Below are 16,523 nucleotides of genomic sequence, written 5' to 3' on the forward strand. Positions count from 1 at the left end.
ACAAATTCACCAATGGTTCCGTTCAAACCACCTCTGAAAGTCAGCGGCAAAGAAATGCCCCAGCTCAATATCGTCTCCCAACCCAACCGCTGAAGCGTCAAACTCTGGCATGGTGGAAAATAGATCAGACTCGAGGTCAAAGTTTCCATTCTCGCTCCTGGCAATAGCTTCAGGTGCAGTAGACTGGCCGAATGAGCTGAGAGTTTGGGGTGACATTGAATCTAGCAAGATGGTGAGATGGACATTGTCTGAAGCACATTGGTTCACTTACCCCAAGCGTTTACTGCTCGTAGGAGCTGCTGCAGAAAGTCGACACAGCGTGATATGATCATGTTTTCAGTTCCCATTCGCAACAAGGCCTCTGAAGCTTGCGTAAGAGACCGTTTGGCCCGCTCAAGGCGGTCAGTGTTGTGCACACCCTCTACATCGTTGTCTTGGAAGATGACGAGGCTTCCAAATATCGCCAGTGCTGCACTGAACGCTGTATACCGTGAGCTCAACATGGTCCGGGTCCAAGACATCGTCGTGGAACCTACCGTAGTACAGAGTAAACCACCATGCACCAATCAGGTGACGACCAAGGTCCGGTCTCGTTAGCACTGTGTAAATGATCTCAATGATGTTCTCTGCTACATGAACAAAAGCTCTGTCAAAGTTGGACTGCATGTGATTGACGGGAGCTGGGTTGCGAGTTGGGATCATGGGGTCTCTTAGCAAGGCACCCAATGATCGGATGAAAGTAGGTCGATGAAGGAGAAGCTGGACGTTGAGATATCTCAGAGTTAATATCAAGCGGACCCGCTCAGTTGTAGGGTCCTGGATCTCCCCCTCTCTTGAGAGGTCAGCTGAGATGCGGAGGGCTAGCTGTGGAGGTAAGTTGTTTTGCCAATCCGTGAGCTCTTGTCCAAACTGGATTATTGAGGTCACTGTGACGGTTTCCGTTGGCTGCTCATCGCAGCCGAGGTTACTGCCGTATAATGTCGTGATTATTCTTCCCATGACTCTATACAACTGTCTGTTTCAGGTCAATTATCCATTCTCATGTTCAGTGAGTTGAAAGAACTTACATCGATGCATTGAAGAAGCCTGTGCTGAGGCTCTGTATTTCCTCGGGGACAGAGGCACACGGAGGCAATGGCTTGGGAAGATCCAGGCGTATGTACTCCTCGGGGATTGCGCATGGACGACCAAAAGTCATGCTCAAGCTCCTATGAGACCAGTCAGTATCAAATTAGTGCAGCTGATTCGACTTGATAATGTGTTCAACCGACCTGTCAAGTAAGATACATCCAAACCAAGTACGTTTTCTGATCTCTTGCTCCACTGGCGTGAACTTTGATGCAATGTCTCTCGAGTGAAGTCCAATAGACATGGCAGCCTTGATAGCAAGACCATGTATCGTCCATGTACGGACTGACCTTTGCGTACCCTGAAGATACTGGCTCATGAGCAACAGATATTGAACTTTTCCCGTTAGTCACCCAAGAACAATAGACCAACACTAATTCCCTTACCAATTTCAAGGGTAGTACCCCGAAACATTTGCGTTTGGCAAAGCTCACGAGCACGACGATAGTACACGTCAGATTGCTCAAATCGATAGTCGCTTCCCGATTCCTCCCAACACGAGGTGCAAGTAGCCATGGCGAAGATCATGTTCAGAAGTCCGAGCCAGGTACGGCGAACATTGGTTCTGAAACCACTTGTTCGAAATCGCTCATAGGTGTCAAGAAATGCCTCTTCATGGATGTAGGGAAACAAAAGGCCGGTGTTGGAAAAGTAGGCACGAATGAGCCGTTGCATCTCGTGATCCGGGGGAAGAATGTTTGCGCTAATGTTATGTATATGGCTCAGAGCAGCGCCTGGTGATTTTGAAGTAAATGTGTTGAAAGTGTTTACGATACCACCTTCGTAAGTGCTGAATTCAGACGCCGAGGCTTGAGAGGATAGTCTGCGGTGAGCTGACTGTCTCTTTTTTATGGCCCGTAGGATGTGACGCATGAAGGCGATATTTGAGGATGGACCTAAACACATGGTGTCAGTGATAAGTGTTGCGAATGCAGATACTTGGACTCACCAAAGAAGCCACAGTCTTGCTCATCGACGAACGAAACCGCCATACCATCAGTCATGCTCTGGTCTATAGAGCTGTCATGACACCCTTCGATGTTCACTATTACATCACTGGACCGACAAGCGAGCGAATCCTGGTGGGCTTCGTCGCTTCTTCTTTGGGCGTGGTCATCCTCGGTCGAAAGCCGGCCAGTCCTCAGGTCAAGCGAGCCCTGGCGAGCCCCCCCAGTTTTTCTCCGGGCATCGCTCTCGACGGCTGCCAGCCGGCCATTCTGTAGTTCAAGCTTTGTTTCTAAGAGCTTGACTCTAGTCTCTAATGCAGCGAAGAGACTGCAAGAATTGTGTTAGCACATGGGAATCAACCAACTTATCGCACTCACTCTTTTGGAACTAGGAGATTGGCCGAGGCCTCTTGCTGCTCATATAAACATTCAAATCCTAGCCGTTCACATGCATCGCATCTGGGCCGCCCGCCATTACACTGTAAGCTTGGTTAAGAAGGCTGTCTCTTCGAGATAGGTGGATGAGGCTGCTTACTCGCGATTTCCGAATGCGGCAAGCAGAGCAGGCTAGGGCCACTCGCCGCCTTTTCGGAGCTGGTTCGGGATTGTTGGCCCCATTCTGAGAAGTGGCCGTATTGGCGAATCCGGGTGAAGGGTCGTCGCGAGGTGTCATGGTATCGGGTGCAGCAATAGGCACGGAAGGTCAGGAGAGGACGCCGGGGGAACATTGGGATGAAGCCGGTTCTTATGGGCCCATGTTTCCTACGAAGTCATCTGCCGAAATTTCCTTCGAAACCAGGGCGCGCCAAGGCTTGTTCCCAGCTCGTGGGGTAACTAGCTCGACGCAAGCGTTTGCGGCATGCCAATCAGAGGCCTGGCAATACAGCGGCGTCGTCATCCCCGGGGAACCATCGGGACTTATTCCGGCCTTCCCGAGGCTCCAACTCCACCATCAAGGCATTATATCAAAGAACAATGCATTCGAATTATGATCTTCATAGTCGACAAAATTTCAATTCTAGAAATTTTTCAACATGAAGGTTACTTGGCAGCGATTAATACGCTTCGTCTCGACGGACGGACGCATCCTCCGTGGAGAACCGATTTTCCCTGAACCCGACTTTGACGTCGGAAACACAACAGAAGACACACATCTCAAGGCTAGGGTCATTGAAGGAGATGACATCTACGATGAGACAGGTAAAACTCGAGTCACGGATGAAGTCGTTACTGTCAAGACACTGCTTGGACCGCTTGCCCCGACCGAGGTACCCATCCTTCGCTGCGTTGGGCTGAACTATGCTACCCACAGTAAGCCTGCTCTTGCCGGAAGCTGAAACTTGCGCATTTAGCGAAGTGCTTGAAACCTCTAACTCGCCAATAGTCCGTGAAGCAGGGCGCAAAGTACCGCCTTTTCCATCAATCTTTTTCAAGCCCTCGACGACAGTGACGGATCATGGAGTTAATGTCGTGATCCCAAAGATTGCACAGGATGACCAGGCTGATTATGAAGGAGAACTAGTAAGTCACGTTGCGTTCATGTAGCTTTTGGCCACTGACATTTGCAGGTCATTGTCATCGGAAAAGATGCCAAAGACGTCGAAGAAAGCGAAGCACTAGACTATGTCGCTGCTTACACCGCAGGAAACGACATTTCGTCACGTAAATGGCAGCGAGATCCAAACCGTGCCGGTGGTGTGCCTCAATGGGGCTTCTCAAAGGGCTTCGACACGTTTGCTCCACTGGGCCCTGTGCTTGTATCATCTGCCTTGATTCCAGAGCCGAAGACACTTCATCTCAAGACAATTGTGGATGGCGAAGTGCGACAGTCGGCAGGAGTTGATGACCTTGTGTTTTCCATTCCGGCATTAATCGCGCATCTTTCTTCTGGTACTACACTCCAGAAGGGTAGTGTCATCATGACCGGAACTCCTGGCGGTAAGTTCTTTCCCCCGTCGAAGATGAGGACATGCTGACGAAATGGGTAACCAAGGAGTCGGGGCCGGACAAGATCCTCCTAAGTATCTTGTTCCAGGCACTAGGATGGAGGTCCAGATTAGCAAGATCGGCACTCTGAAGAATGGCGTCGAGTTTGCCTAGAACCGGCAGTTTCTGGACATATGGATTAGTTAGAGGATAGTTTATAGAATGGTCATAAATAGAAGAACTGTTTGACCGCCCTGCTCTTGGTCTCAGGAAGATTCTACGCTGATCTTGTCGGGCCTAAAGCCTCGGACATTCTTATTATTTGTGGGTTCCAATGCTCTAGGAAGGTTATGAGATGTTTTACAGAATTAAGAAATTGTGGTTCTTTTCAATATCAACAGGGAATGGGTTGTGCTGGCAGTCCATAGTGCCTAATCTTAATCGCCAGAAACATGCTCATGACTTGATAGCAAATGAGGCGAAAATACCAGCATGAGTATTCAAGTTTCTTTGAAATCTTAGGTGATATTTAGAAGGCCGTGAATCTTTTGAACTCTGGTGGATTAGAATGAAAAACAGTTGTGAATAACTATAATGCGCTCTCTACAGACTGTTGCTTCTCAGTCCTCCGCCACTGCTCCCTCACGGCCTTCTCTGCATCATAGCCATAAGCCCAAATCTGCGTCGTTGGGTCACTCCACTGGTTCGTGCTCTCCACAAAAGGCCTTCCCTCAACTTCGGCCCTCATGCCAAGATCTCTCGCTTGCTGCTGCGGGCCATCTGGAAAGTGCCACAGCTTCCCATTCACCAGACTGGCAGCTTGCATCGCATAGCTGCGGTCCATCCTTTCTTTTTCAAACAAGTGAAGAGCTTCAGGCACCTGCTGCTTGGCGTTGATGTTGGAGAGTACTTCAGCCAGTGCTGCGCCGTCTTCCACGGCCATTGCTGCTCCTTGGGACATGTAAGGCACCATGGCGTGTGCGGCGTCGCCGAGGATCACAACCTTCTGGCTCCGTGAGATCCAAGTTGGCAGCCGACAGCCACTCATCAAAGGCCACTTGATTGTATGCTTGATCATTCCGATGACTTTCGATAATCTTTTGCCAAAGAATTAGAAAGACTCGCTTGAGGCGTGAGGTGGCTTACTTTGGATCCCAGTTCTCGAACGACTTCCTCATGTCATCGATTGCATTCTCGGCATCCCATGTGCTGGGTGATGAATGATCAACATGGGACAGAACCATGTTGAACGAGTTTCCCCCAGCAATGCAGTAAGTCATGACATGCCGATCCTCGCCGATCCTGAAAGGAGCGTAATTAGGCAGATGCACTCGAAGCGACGGGCTAACCACTTACCAGATGTTGATGCCTGGTCTCTCCAAGAGCCACGACGTGTCAGGATCACTCTTCATCTCTTCGGTATCGACCGTGGCACGGTATGCCGCAAAACCTGTTCTTTGAGGAGGCAAGTCTGGTCCGCCAAGGATAACTGACCGGGCACGAGATTTGACACCATCGGCGGCAACGATGAGATCGGCACTGTACTCGCGGCCATCCAGAGTCGATACCGAGGGTGTAGATTCATTGTAATCCACAACCTTGCTATCGGTAATAATTTGCACTCCAAGATCGGCCGCGAGGCGGCAGAGAGAGGAATGGAAATCAGCCCGATGGATAACAAAGTAGGGGGCACCGTAAGACTCCTCAAAGTTGTTTGCAAGCTTTGTGTAGCCGAGAGGAGTTCCGTTCTCCCACCTGCGGAAGGTCATGCTTTCTGGCTTGATGGCACGATCTTTGAAATATGGGCCAATTCCCCAGCTGAGTAGTAGCCTGGCAGAATTTGGTGGGATTTGAATCCCAGCGCCGACCTGTAGTTTGTTAGCTATTGTCGTTATTTGAGCTGTGGACATAATGCTTACCTCCCCAAGAACAGCTGCTTGTTCCAACACAACTACTTCATGTCCACGACGAGCCAAAGCAACCGCGGTAGCTAGACCTCCAAGCCCAGCTCCGACGACCAGGATGCGTAGGGAGACTTGGTTGCCACGATTGGTCCCATTTTTATACTGATCAACACCTTGAAGCCTCTCAAGAAGTGCGGTAGATCGAGACGGGTATTCGACAGTCTAGTTCAGAGATGAGTAATACTCCTAGAACGAATAGAGGAGGTATCTTACCTGCTTCGAAACCGTCTTTCCATTTGTTGCTGTCATGGTGACGGATGGTTCGCAGGTGAGGATGAAGGTGTTGTTTACAAGTAACAAGCTTACTCATCAAACGGCGTGTTTGTTGCTATTCAGTTGTTGTCGTGCGCTTTTCCTTTTCTATAGGTGATAAACAGAGACCAGTGGCGGGTAGCTCTTCCGATGGTTCCCCGGTTGGACTCCCCAATCCGGGCAAAGACGGCGGCTCCTTTCCGGTCCACGAACCGAAGATCCCGCAAAGTGACGACACATGTTAAAACAATCGAGGATTTATTATGCTTGAAACGGCCTGGTTCATGGCTTAGTTCGATCAGATCAGCAACAACAGCTCAGCTTCACATAACCACAAAACCGCCAAGTTAACCAACAATCAACAAGATGCCATCTGCCAACACTCTTCCAGCCAATGGAAATGGCCTTCAGCTTGACAATGTCACCGCAGCAAAGGCACTTCAGACCTCTGAAGCGCTGGTGGCTGCCCTTCAAGCCACCAACACGGCACCTCTGTGGGCCCAGATGCAACGCCTGAACCCACCAGCGCCCAACCCCCAGACCGTCCCACATCTTTGGGCCTACGACAAGATTAAGCCATATCTTCTTAGAGCTGGCCAGCTGATTACCGAGAAGCAAGCTGAAAGGCGCGTCCTGATGCTTGCCAACCCTGCTCGAGGTGAGTGGCCTTGTCTATGCCTTGAACCCTGTTCTAACTCCTGAGGTGTAGCCGCGCCTTACACCACGGATACCTTGTACGCTGGTCTTCAACTTGTCCAGCCCAAAGAGACGGCACCTGCGCATAGACACACTGCCTTTGCCTGTAGGTTCATCATCGAGGGTACTGGTGGCTTCACAGCAGTTCATGGCAAGCGAGTCCCGATGCGTCCTCGCGACGTGATCGTCACCCCAACATGGAACTGGCACGACCATGGCAAGAAGGGAGCGGACGAGGAGGGTGGAGATGATCAACCTGTCATTTGGCTGGATGGACTCGATCTCCCCAACTTCATTCACTTCCCTCTGCATTTTGTGGAGCACTACTCTGCTGCACGCTATCCGGCCGAGGATGTCGATGATTCTGAAATTGTTTATCCGTGGGACAAGATGCAAGCGAGGTTGGATGCCAGCCCTGAGAAGTGGACATCTGAAGCGTACCTCAAGCCCAATGGAGCTGAAAGTGAGTCAAGAATGGTAAACTCATTGATCGTCTGCTAACAAATTTTGTGTAGTTGGCAAGATCATCGGTGCATCAGCCGAGAGACTTGATCCCGGCGCCTCCTCTCCAGAGATTCGTGAGACATCTTCGGCTGTGTATCATGTCATTGAAGGCTCCGGATCAACCAAGATTGGAGACACAGTCCTCAACTGGAAGCAGGGAGACACATTCTGCATCCCCACTTGGCATGCGTACCAGCACCAGGCGGATGAGCAAAAGGTGTATCTGTACAGATTTGATGACAAGCCTATGCTTAGAGCGCTTGGCTTCTATCGTGTCGAGGGTGTGGATGTCGAGACATACGTGTCTGACTAGGTAGTGTGTGGTTGGGATTTCGCGAGGACCTGGGGTCTCCTCTCAGACCACGTCTTGTTCAATCATTCAGCTCACTTGTTCTCAATTGCTTTCCAGATGTCTTAGACTTCAAGTAGCCTGATTGATATGTTATTTTTATGTCATGAACACATGTTGCTAGTAACTATCGTGGGGAGTTTACTTACCATGCAAGGTGTCCCCATCTCCCACATGTCAGCGAGATAGCGATTTCGTAATGCGTAGCACACACTATGGTTGTGAATATTGGAAGCAAAGTGTGAAACATTTATAGCCTCGGCATCCATCGCGAAGGCTGCTTCATATATCAATGTCTGCTAGCGCTGGGCCATTATTAACTTGCACAATACTTCAGCCACTGTGTGCTTCTAAGTGATTATGGTCAGATTTCGCCACTAGTCAGTGACATATAGTTAGTCTTAAAGACAAGTAGAATATAGAATATTGCATGGGCCCTAAAATCGTACAGTGAATATGCCACGTTAGTGATTTTACTCTGCTATCGGAACAAGGCTTAGGCTGTCCTGTTTGCCAGCTGCGCCGGGTTCAACTCAGCTCATTCTAGGCCAAGGCACATTATTGTTGTACGTTTAACATAATTAAACTTGAAACACTTCCCTGCAGATTCCGTCAACTAGTTTGAACTCATTATCTAGGTTAGATTCGTATCGTCTTCGGGTACTCGGCTGGTCGCCCGATATTGCCCCGATGGCCGGGTCGAGACTCGGATCGTAGCCTTCACTATGGCTTCCTATTCTCTTTGTGAAATTCTTATTAGATGCCGGTGGTCTCTTGTAATTTGAGCCTGTCTAAAAATCCATCCTCAGTACCATTAGTATCGTCTAATTGCATACTTTTTTATCTCCATCTGCAATGACGCAACCGCTTGTTTCCCAAAATGGGTTCAACCCTTTTCAAATTCCATTGTTGATCAATGGAGTTTCAGTCTTTAACGAATCAAACACGGAAAAGCACTCGCCCATCCCCAATGGGCATTTCCAAGGAGCCAACCTTGCTGACTGCGCCGAGGCCCTGTCCAGTAGCAGCGAAGCCTTCCTCCAATGGTCCACAACGCCTCCAACAACCCGGCGAGCTTTGCTCCTCCGCCTAGCAGAGGTATGAAACCAGCATATGCGTGTTATGAATAGCAGCTCAACTATGTTGCAGATTTTGAAAGAGCGCCAGGATGAAGTCAAGAACATCATCAAGACAGAGATTCACTGCGGTGACGACTGGGCAACAGAAAATGTCAGCAGCAGTATCAAGTTGATCCAAGAGAGTGCATACCTTCTTACCTCCAGGAGTATGAATGGCACAATTCCTTACACTGAGGCCGAGGGCTCATACGGCCTCGTTTTCCCCCGTCCGTTGGGCGTCGTCCTCGGAATCGCTCCTTGGAACGCCCCTTTGATTCTCGGTTTTCGCGCGGTTGTTGCTCCCGTCGCGGCTGGCAATACTGCCATTTTGAAGGTACGGATGCTAAATGTCACTTTGAGTACGGGGATCGAGACTGAACACATTTTGCAGGGCTCCGAACTTAGTCCACGGACGCACCATTTCATCGCCGAGCTATTTGTGGCTGCCGGGTTTCCCCCTGGTGTCGTCAACTTCATTCTTCATCGACCCGAAGATGCATCTGAGGTCGTTACGACACTCATCAAACACCCTGCAGTCAGAAAGATCAATTTCACAGGCTCAACCGAGGTTGGGCGAATCATTGCTCAAGAGGCTAGCAAGGTCCTCAAACCAGTCTTGCTGGAGCTGGGCGGAAAGAACTGCTCAATTGTTCTAAACGACGGTGATGTGTCCCGAGCAGCGGAGGCTGTCCTTCTAAGTGCCACTCTGAACGTAAGTTTTATACCATTCATTATCTGCTTTCCGCCATTCCAAGATGTGGTGGGAGGATGCTAACAGCAATGTAGGGAGGCCAGATCTGCATGTCAACAGACCTTGCAGTGGTTGTCCAAGATGTGGCTGAGGACTTCAAAGCTAAGCTTCGGCAGCTTCTAGCCGATAGAGCTGGAGAAAGCTTCCAGCTGGTAGGGCCAAAAGGCGCATCTAGGACGCGCGCGTTGGTGGCAGATGCGGAGGCAAAGGGGGCCAAGTTCAGATCCTCCACTAAAACCCCGGACACGAAGACGGTCCCCGTGACCATTCTGGAGGATATAGATCCATCTATGGACTTCTTTAGGGTGGAATCCTTCGGACCTTGCGTTGGTGTAGTCGTCGTTCCTGATGAGAACGAGGCGATCAAGGTTGCTAACAGCAGCGATTACGGACTGTCAGCCGCCATCTGGACCAAGGATCATTACAAAGCATTGGAGATGGCGCGCAAGCTTCAAGTTGGCGCCGTTCACGTAAACTCTCTTACTGTTCACGACGAGGCTACACTCCCGCATGGAGGAACCAAGTGTAGCGGGGTTGGGCGGTTCGGAGCAGAATGGGGACTTGCGGAATTTGTTGAGACACAGACTGTTATCATCAATCCGTAGGTTCGTTGAGCTTGCGAATGGCACACTGTTCAAGGGTAGGATTCGACTTGGTGGTGTTGAATGAATGTACTTCTATCTTAAGTTTACATATATCTCACTACTATCCAGTGGTATGTACCCGATCAGAATGTCCACGGGACTGGATGGTCACAGGCCGAAGGGCGTTGTCCTGATTCAACATTCATCTCGCAAGCAACTGATGCTTCTGTAAGATTGAACCGAGCAATTTCAATGTCGTCTGATGTCCAAAGATACAAGAAATGCGCAGGTGCCTTTGCCTCCAAAGAAGTATTGTGGTAGATCGTGTGGAAACGATCAGCACCATCAACTGATCTTGCTTCTACTTGAAGGGGGAACTTACTGTAGCTCCTAAGCCTTCCCCGCACAGCTATCTCCCTATCTGGGGATCATCAATCCTGGGGAAGCCTACTACGCAGACTTGAACCAGACCCCTGGTTCCTTCTATCCCGCTTTCATGCGGAGCTCGCTGCGGCTACAGACAACCTTGGGGTGATCTCCAACCCCTGGCTCGGAGGAATGTCCGGAGGCTTCTCCGACGGACCAAGTCGGGGATCATGTCCGACAACTCCGAGGAATGGAAATCGCAGTAGGATCGATAGTATGACGGCATCACCTGAATGGGGCAGGTGTGAGTCTCCAAAGAAGATAGGAATTTGTAATGTCGTTCAGTTCTGTTGAAGCCCGACCTGCTATATGTAACCCATGCAAACGAACAATAATCTTCTTCGCCACCCCTAACTCATTTTGCTCGCAACTCAAGACTGCCGAAATGAGTCCCTCAGCCACAACTGTGAGCATTGAATCACTTGTCGACACAAAGAAGGTCGATGGTACCTCTCGTAAGCCACCGAAGGAGGTTGTTGAGACCGTTCTATCCAATCTCTATGTCGAGCGAGCGTGGAAGCTAGCCAGCAAAGTCTTGACTCGTCATGATGCACCGGATCTTTTTCCTCACTTCACGTTCCCCGGCCTCGGTTACTACATTTGGAATGATTCGACTTTCTGGACCTCTGGCTTCTTCCCTGGTATTGTCTGGCTACTGTACGAGCGGAGTCTGATGACACCACTCTCCGTGGCTCCCAGTAATGACCTTCTCCGCGCTGCACAAAAATGGCAGATCGAAATGGCCAAGGAACAATTCAAGACAGACAACCATGATCTAGGATTCATGATCATGCCGTCTTTTGCCCGGGACTATGACTTGACGGGCAATCGCGCGTCCCTCGATGTCGTTGTGAATGCGGCACGATCACTTGCCTCACGATTCAGTCCCACCACTGGCACCATCAGATCTTGGGCAGGAGCTCGCACAAAGACCTATAATCTCAATGATGAAGATGTAGACTTTGTCGTGGTCATCGACAGCATGATGAACCTCGATCTACTCTACTACGCGGCTCACCATACCGGTGAAAAATCCCTCGCCGACATTGCGACTACTCATGCGACTACGACGCTTGCCAACCACATCAGGCCGGACTATTCGTCATATCACCTGGTTAGCTACGATCCCCACCGCCAGGGAGTCATTAGACATCGTCTTACCAACCAAGGTTACGCCAATGAGAGCACCTGGGCTCGCGGCCAATCCTGGGCGCTGTATGGCTTTGCAACTGTTTACCAATGGACACGAGATGAGCGATTCTTGGACGCTGCGATTGAAATTGCCAAGTACTTCCTCTCGCGTGTTGACGAGAGCAACTGCGTGGATACCATTGTGTACTGGGATTTTGACGCGCCTCGGCCCGGCGTATGGGATGTTTCTGCTGCTGCTTGTGCCTCTTCTGGTCTGCTTCTGCTTCAACAGCTTGCTCCAGACCGTTGCAATTATCTGGAGAGTGTTTTGGGGATCCTTGATACAGTCACAACTCGAGCAACGAGCAAAGGCGATTGCCTTCTAGAGAGAAGCACTTCCAACGACCACCTCCACGCTCTGCATCGCCTGGCTGAGCATGGCGTTGTCTATGCCGACTATTATTTCCTCGAGGCAGGAAACCGTCTGCTGCAGCTGCAAGAGAATCAGAGGGACTCATCTCGCGAAGATGGTAGATCCTGAGACTCATGTCTTGGTGGGCTCAGAGTGGAGATCTGAGTGAAATCATGTGAGAGAATAGACGCTATGTAGGCAATGGCAATGAGAAATCTGCTCGAAGTTACAACTCTGGGTCCAGGGGAACGCCTCAACTCGGTTCCTTGCGTGGACATGCCGTGTTCAAGACCCCACATCAAGCCGATTGGCTTGGCTTAGGTATTCTGACTCTGACAGACAGGGGGGCAACCGGAGCAACCCCCGAACGTTCCTCCGTATCCGCCGAACGAGTCGACCTTGGCCTGGGTTATTCCGTTAGCGGCGCTAACTCCTTGCTTGGTGCATGAACATCCCTAGTCATGGATTATCCATGGTCCGATGTTGAGAGCCCGAGGACTTCCGAGTGACGGAGCGGCGAACCGTTCTCATCACCTGGGCAACCAGGAAGAAGCGTAAAGATAGCCGCTTGAGGCCATCCACCACGGCAGAAACCAAGGCGGAACCGACATTCGACGTCGGTAGAAATTGCTAGAAGCAGGGGTCGACAACCGTTATCTTCCCCTACAGTCCTTGAAAGTGCTGAGGTTGCTGGTTCGTGTAAAATTGCCCTTGATCGTCACTTGTGACCGTGACAGGCAATTCATTATAGTCCCTCCAACTGAATATGCGGTCGTCCAGTGTCTCAATCTGGCTCGAGGCCAACATAGACAAACTCCCATCGACATCCAAGGGTGTCATTAGATCCAGGGTGGATGCCGACAATGCCATTGGGAGAAGGGCATCATCTGCTGTGGTGGACAGCCTGGCGTCGTTTTCATGGCCCTGCTGACACCTCCATTCCGCCACAGAGCCACGTTCTGTGGATAAATCTTTTTGCGGCTGGCCAATCCCTTCCATCTCAGCGGATAATGTCGTCCAGCTTGCTGTAAGATCAATAGCCTCTGGTTTCTGAGCATCGATTTTGAGGCGAGAAAGCAACTGGGCTGCGAAATCCCCAGCCTGAGCCGGCTCTTGATGCAATTCTGAGTTATCATTCTGCTGAGATGAATTCTATCGCTTGGATGACTCGGCTAGAGAGGTGAGGATTGTCTCGAAGTCGTCATCCACCGGTTCCATCAACCAGCTTGAGTAAGCAAGTAAGGCGCGAGCTGCGATGAACTGGCAAAAGGAGAACTGCCCTGACACGAGGTACCTCCGGTGAAGGAGGAACCGAGTACATATCTTGCCGATCTCTTTGGCGGCCTGCTTGACCAGTGCCACATGAGCCATAAGTGTAGATTGGCCGCTGCTGTCCTGAGTGCTACTACCGACTGGGGGCTGGGGTCTGCAGAATGCTCGAGGGGCCTGGTATAATAGTATGCCGCTTGTGTTGTGCGTCAAGTGGGCGAGAGTCATGTTATGGTCTATGTACCCATTCTTGTCGGGCGAGGCGTGCTGATATCGAGCAGGGAGTCTCGATTTCCAGTTGGCCAGAACCAAGTCGAGATTAAGAAACTCTCTCAGGAACCCTCGAGGATCCTGGAATGGCGTCTTTGTCCTAGTCGTTGTCCTGGCGAACGAGTTGACCATGGTGAGGATCTCAGTCGCCTCAATGAGGTAGGCCAAGCCACCAATACTCGGATCAGGGGTGATTCGCACCTGTGCGGCAACATTGGCCTGTATAAATTCTCGAGTTTGAACCTGTCGATTCTCCAGCCATAATTGGCCATCACAAGGAAGAAGTCTTCGAACCATGTTAGGGTCGAAGCTTGACTTGGTACCTGACAGCAAGGCGGCGAACTGCTCCAAGAGGAATAGCACCCAGAAGAGGCGGCGGGTAGACTCTCGCGATCTCCATGAGCTGTTGTCGACAACAAGACTCATCAGACGCCTGTATTCTCGCTGCTCCGGCGAGAGGTGGTGATCCTCGAGATGCAATCCAGCGCGCAGCGCCACTTGAGGCAGCATCGTGACGAGACCCCAGTAGCTTGTCATGCGCCCGTCGCCGAGAAGCAGGAACTGAATTATGGTGCAAGCGTGGAGAGTGTTCATATCAGCGGTGGTAAGGAGCTTCTCGCAGACCCCAGATTGCGTGCGGCGCAAATACTCTTGTCGATCAAAGTCCCGTCCCCCTCCCAGAAATGGTCCAGTTGCAGCCATGAGTGCTTCCATCTGAAGGCCGCACGGGTACGTCGACTGTTCACCTACATACCCCTGAGCGTGAAAGAAGAACTGTGGTTGAAGCACAGGTATCCAGGGTTGGATCTGGGTTCGATAAACGTGACACATTTCGCCAATGGTGGCGTCTGACATGTCCAGAGCAGGTGATTCGTTAATTGCCGTGTCCCTAAGCCGATCAGCTCACTGTCTCGTCTGTACGGCGTGTCGGTGAACACACTGTTGAACACGTGAAAGTTGGGGGCCTTGAGACAAAGTAGCATCATCAGTCGCTTCGTCTCTCGTTGTATGCTGACCAGCTTCTCTCAGCATCTGCCTGGTGCCATCGACAACGGAGCGAAAATCCAGTCTTGACTCAGAAGATTGATGTTGAGGTCGCAAGAGCAAAGACTGGCCAATAACCATCTGCTCCAAGACATCAATTCTCCGGTATATCTCCTCAATGTAGCCAGGCTTTGGACCTCTGCGTTTGTCTTGTTCATACACGCAGTCAAGCCCTTTGTCAAGGCACTTGGCACATGGATATGACCTTGAGCATTTAAGTTTGCCACGTCTACAATTCTCGCAAGAGCGCATCTCCAGAGCTGGGGCCTCATTTGAGTTTTCTGGGGATTCATGAGCGGGCACAGGCGCTGGCCTGTTCGCTAATGGAATTTGGCCAGGGCTCTCGTCTTGATCCTGAGGAGCTGTCGAAGGTGTCGTTCTGTGGGCATGACCGTTTGTGCTGTTGTTTCTCTGTCGCTTATTTGAACGCGTATCCATTTTGATCAAGCTCAGATCAACTCGGGTCGACCCTTGTTGAGACAGTGAGGGAGTTCAACAAAGTAGTAGGTGGTGATGGAGTCTTAGCCATGCAAGACCAAGCTCACTTTGGGGGCACACGACTGGTTATGAATGGAATAGAACTGTGGGGACCCTATGTTCCCCAATGTTCACGTCAGCACTCTAGACTGTCGGACGCTCGCATCGAATTCGCCCGAACTGGTGGAGACGCCATTCTCACTTCTTTAGCGGGTGACTAGCCCTTTATTTAGCCAATAAGCAAGGATCGAGCTTGGGTCTACAGGGGTCGGTCCAGTGTGGAGAAATCAGCTTGGCATCATCGTCACAAAAGTCTAGGGTGGGTAGTTCCAGGGACACCAAGACTGTCAATAACGCTTGCCCCCCCTGGCATATGTGCACTTAAGCTAATGGCTGTCAACTTCTGTATCCAGACCGGCAACTAAATCGGATCAAGCGCAACTTTGGGCCTATATCGTCTAGCCTCTCCTCATGGGCAGAGACTTCTAGCCCAGCTACCAATCGTACTACTTTGAACTAGCGAGTGTCACCAGCGCCCAAGCCATGAACTATGGATGTACTTCTGTTGCCATTGGAACCAGCATTATCGCGTACATGCTGATCGAGAACGTGGGCCGCCGGCGACTGTGGCTATTCGGTGCCACGGGCATGGCCTATTCAAACCTGATCGGCGGCTTCATGTACATCCCATTTGTTAACCTCGAGTGGCTGGCAAAGTGGCCACGGCCATGGTGTTTCTGTGGAATAGCTTCTACGACATTGGACCCGCCAACATGGGCTATGCAATCACCTCTGAAGTATCCTCAGGCCGAATGAGAGTCAAGAACAATGCATTTGTTCATGTTGGAAGTCATTTGACGGGATTCGCCTTGTCTTATGCCGTTCCATACATGTACAACCCTGATGCAGGAAACCTGGGCCTTCGAATGGGTTTGATCTGGGGAAGTTTCTCTGTCATTTTTGTTATCTGGAGCTTTGTCTTTATTCCGGATGTCACTGGTCTTAGCTTCTATCAGATCGATCAGTTGTTCGAGAGCCGTGGCCCTGTCCGCAAGTTTCACCAGGCAAAGTTTGACGACAACGGCCTTCTCATTCGATCATTCTCCACCAGGACCTCTGGGGGGCTAGCTAAAGCGAGAGTTTACCGTTGGGGTGCCATAGTAAACCAGGGAGGACGTGTTGAGGGGGCGAAGGCAGAGCAAGGAACTGTGATCAAGCTGTGCAGGGGTATGATTCAGTATTGGGGTTCCCATTAGGGAAGACCCCATCATATTA

At 50.7% G+C, this 16,523-nt stretch overlaps 8 protein-coding genes across 8 annotated transcripts; 5 read left to right on the forward strand and 3 right to left on the reverse strand.

Annotated features, from left to right (window-relative positions):
* Positions 1-6: 6 nt before the first annotated feature.
* On the reverse strand, positions 7-2,748 carry NCS54_00903700 (Zn(2)-C6 fungal-type domain-containing protein; the record flags this gene model as incomplete). The annotated part of the gene is made up of 9 exons (XM_053154397.1): positions 7-221; positions 272-481; positions 537-1,015; positions 1,068-1,208; positions 1,272-1,464; positions 1,515-2,024; positions 2,078-2,403; positions 2,454-2,488; positions 2,554-2,748. 9 exons carry the CDS (start codon positions 2,746-2,748, stop codon positions 7-9), a joined length of 2,304 nt encoding a protein of 767 aa, XP_053010372.1.
* Positions 2,749-3,109: 361 nt separating this feature from the next.
* Positions 3,110-4,175, forward strand: NCS54_00903800 (FAA-hydrolase domain-containing protein; the record flags this gene model as incomplete). The annotated part of the gene is made up of 4 exons (XM_053154398.1): positions 3,110-3,386; positions 3,460-3,596; positions 3,644-4,013; positions 4,069-4,175. The coding sequence occupies 4 exons, from the start codon at positions 3,110-3,112 to the stop codon at positions 4,173-4,175; spliced, it is 891 nt and encodes a 296-aa protein (XP_053010373.1).
* A 415-nt stretch (positions 4,176-4,590) lies between these two features.
* NCS54_00903900 (FAD-binding-3 domain-containing protein) lies at positions 4,591-6,214 on the reverse strand (the record flags this gene model as incomplete). The annotated part of the gene is made up of 5 exons (XM_053154399.1): positions 4,591-5,098; positions 5,148-5,303; positions 5,358-5,869; positions 5,921-6,127; positions 6,179-6,214. The coding sequence occupies 5 exons, from the start codon at positions 6,212-6,214 to the stop codon at positions 4,591-4,593; spliced, it is 1,419 nt and encodes a 472-aa protein (XP_053010374.1).
* Positions 6,215-6,583: 369 nt separating this feature from the next.
* Positions 6,584-7,730, forward strand: NCS54_00904000 (Hypothetical protein; the record flags this gene model as incomplete). The annotated part of the gene is made up of 3 exons (XM_053154400.1): positions 6,584-6,875; positions 6,927-7,376; positions 7,429-7,730. The coding sequence occupies 3 exons, from the start codon at positions 6,584-6,586 to the stop codon at positions 7,728-7,730; spliced, it is 1,044 nt and encodes a 347-aa protein (XP_053010375.1).
* An 891-nt stretch (positions 7,731-8,621) lies between these two features.
* Positions 8,622-10,240, forward strand: NCS54_00904100 (Aldedh domain-containing protein; the record flags this gene model as incomplete). The annotated part of the gene is made up of 4 exons (XM_053154401.1): positions 8,622-8,864; positions 8,916-9,218; positions 9,276-9,596; positions 9,671-10,240. 4 exons carry the CDS (start codon positions 8,622-8,624, stop codon positions 10,238-10,240), a joined length of 1,437 nt encoding a protein of 478 aa, XP_053010376.1.
* A 790-nt stretch (positions 10,241-11,030) lies between these two features.
* Positions 11,031-12,317, forward strand: NCS54_00904200 (Hypothetical protein; the record flags this gene model as incomplete). Its single annotated transcript, XM_053154402.1, has 1 exon — positions 11,031-12,317. The coding sequence occupies one exon, from the start codon at positions 11,031-11,033 to the stop codon at positions 12,315-12,317; it is 1,287 nt and encodes a 428-aa protein (XP_053010377.1).
* A 1,023-nt stretch (positions 12,318-13,340) lies between these two features.
* On the reverse strand, positions 13,341-14,429 carry NCS54_00904300 (Zn(2)-C6 fungal-type domain-containing protein; the record flags this gene model as incomplete). Its single annotated transcript, XM_053154403.1, has 1 exon — positions 13,341-14,429. One exon carries the CDS (start codon positions 14,427-14,429, stop codon positions 13,341-13,343), a length of 1,089 nt encoding a protein of 362 aa, XP_053010378.1.
* A 1,547-nt stretch (positions 14,430-15,976) lies between these two features.
* On the forward strand, positions 15,977-16,504 carry NCS54_00904400 (MFS domain-containing protein; the record flags this gene model as incomplete). The annotated part of the gene is made up of 1 exon (XM_053154404.1): positions 15,977-16,504. One exon carries the CDS (start codon positions 15,977-15,979, stop codon positions 16,502-16,504), a length of 528 nt encoding a protein of 175 aa, XP_053010379.1.
* Between the last annotated feature and the right edge of the window lie 19 nt (positions 16,505-16,523).

The sequence above is a fragment of the Fusarium falciforme genome, chromosome 7 (assembly GCF_026873545.1).
Source record: "Fusarium falciforme chromosome 7, complete sequence".
Classification (NCBI taxonomy): domain Eukaryota; kingdom Fungi; phylum Ascomycota; class Sordariomycetes; order Hypocreales; family Nectriaceae; genus Fusarium; species Fusarium falciforme.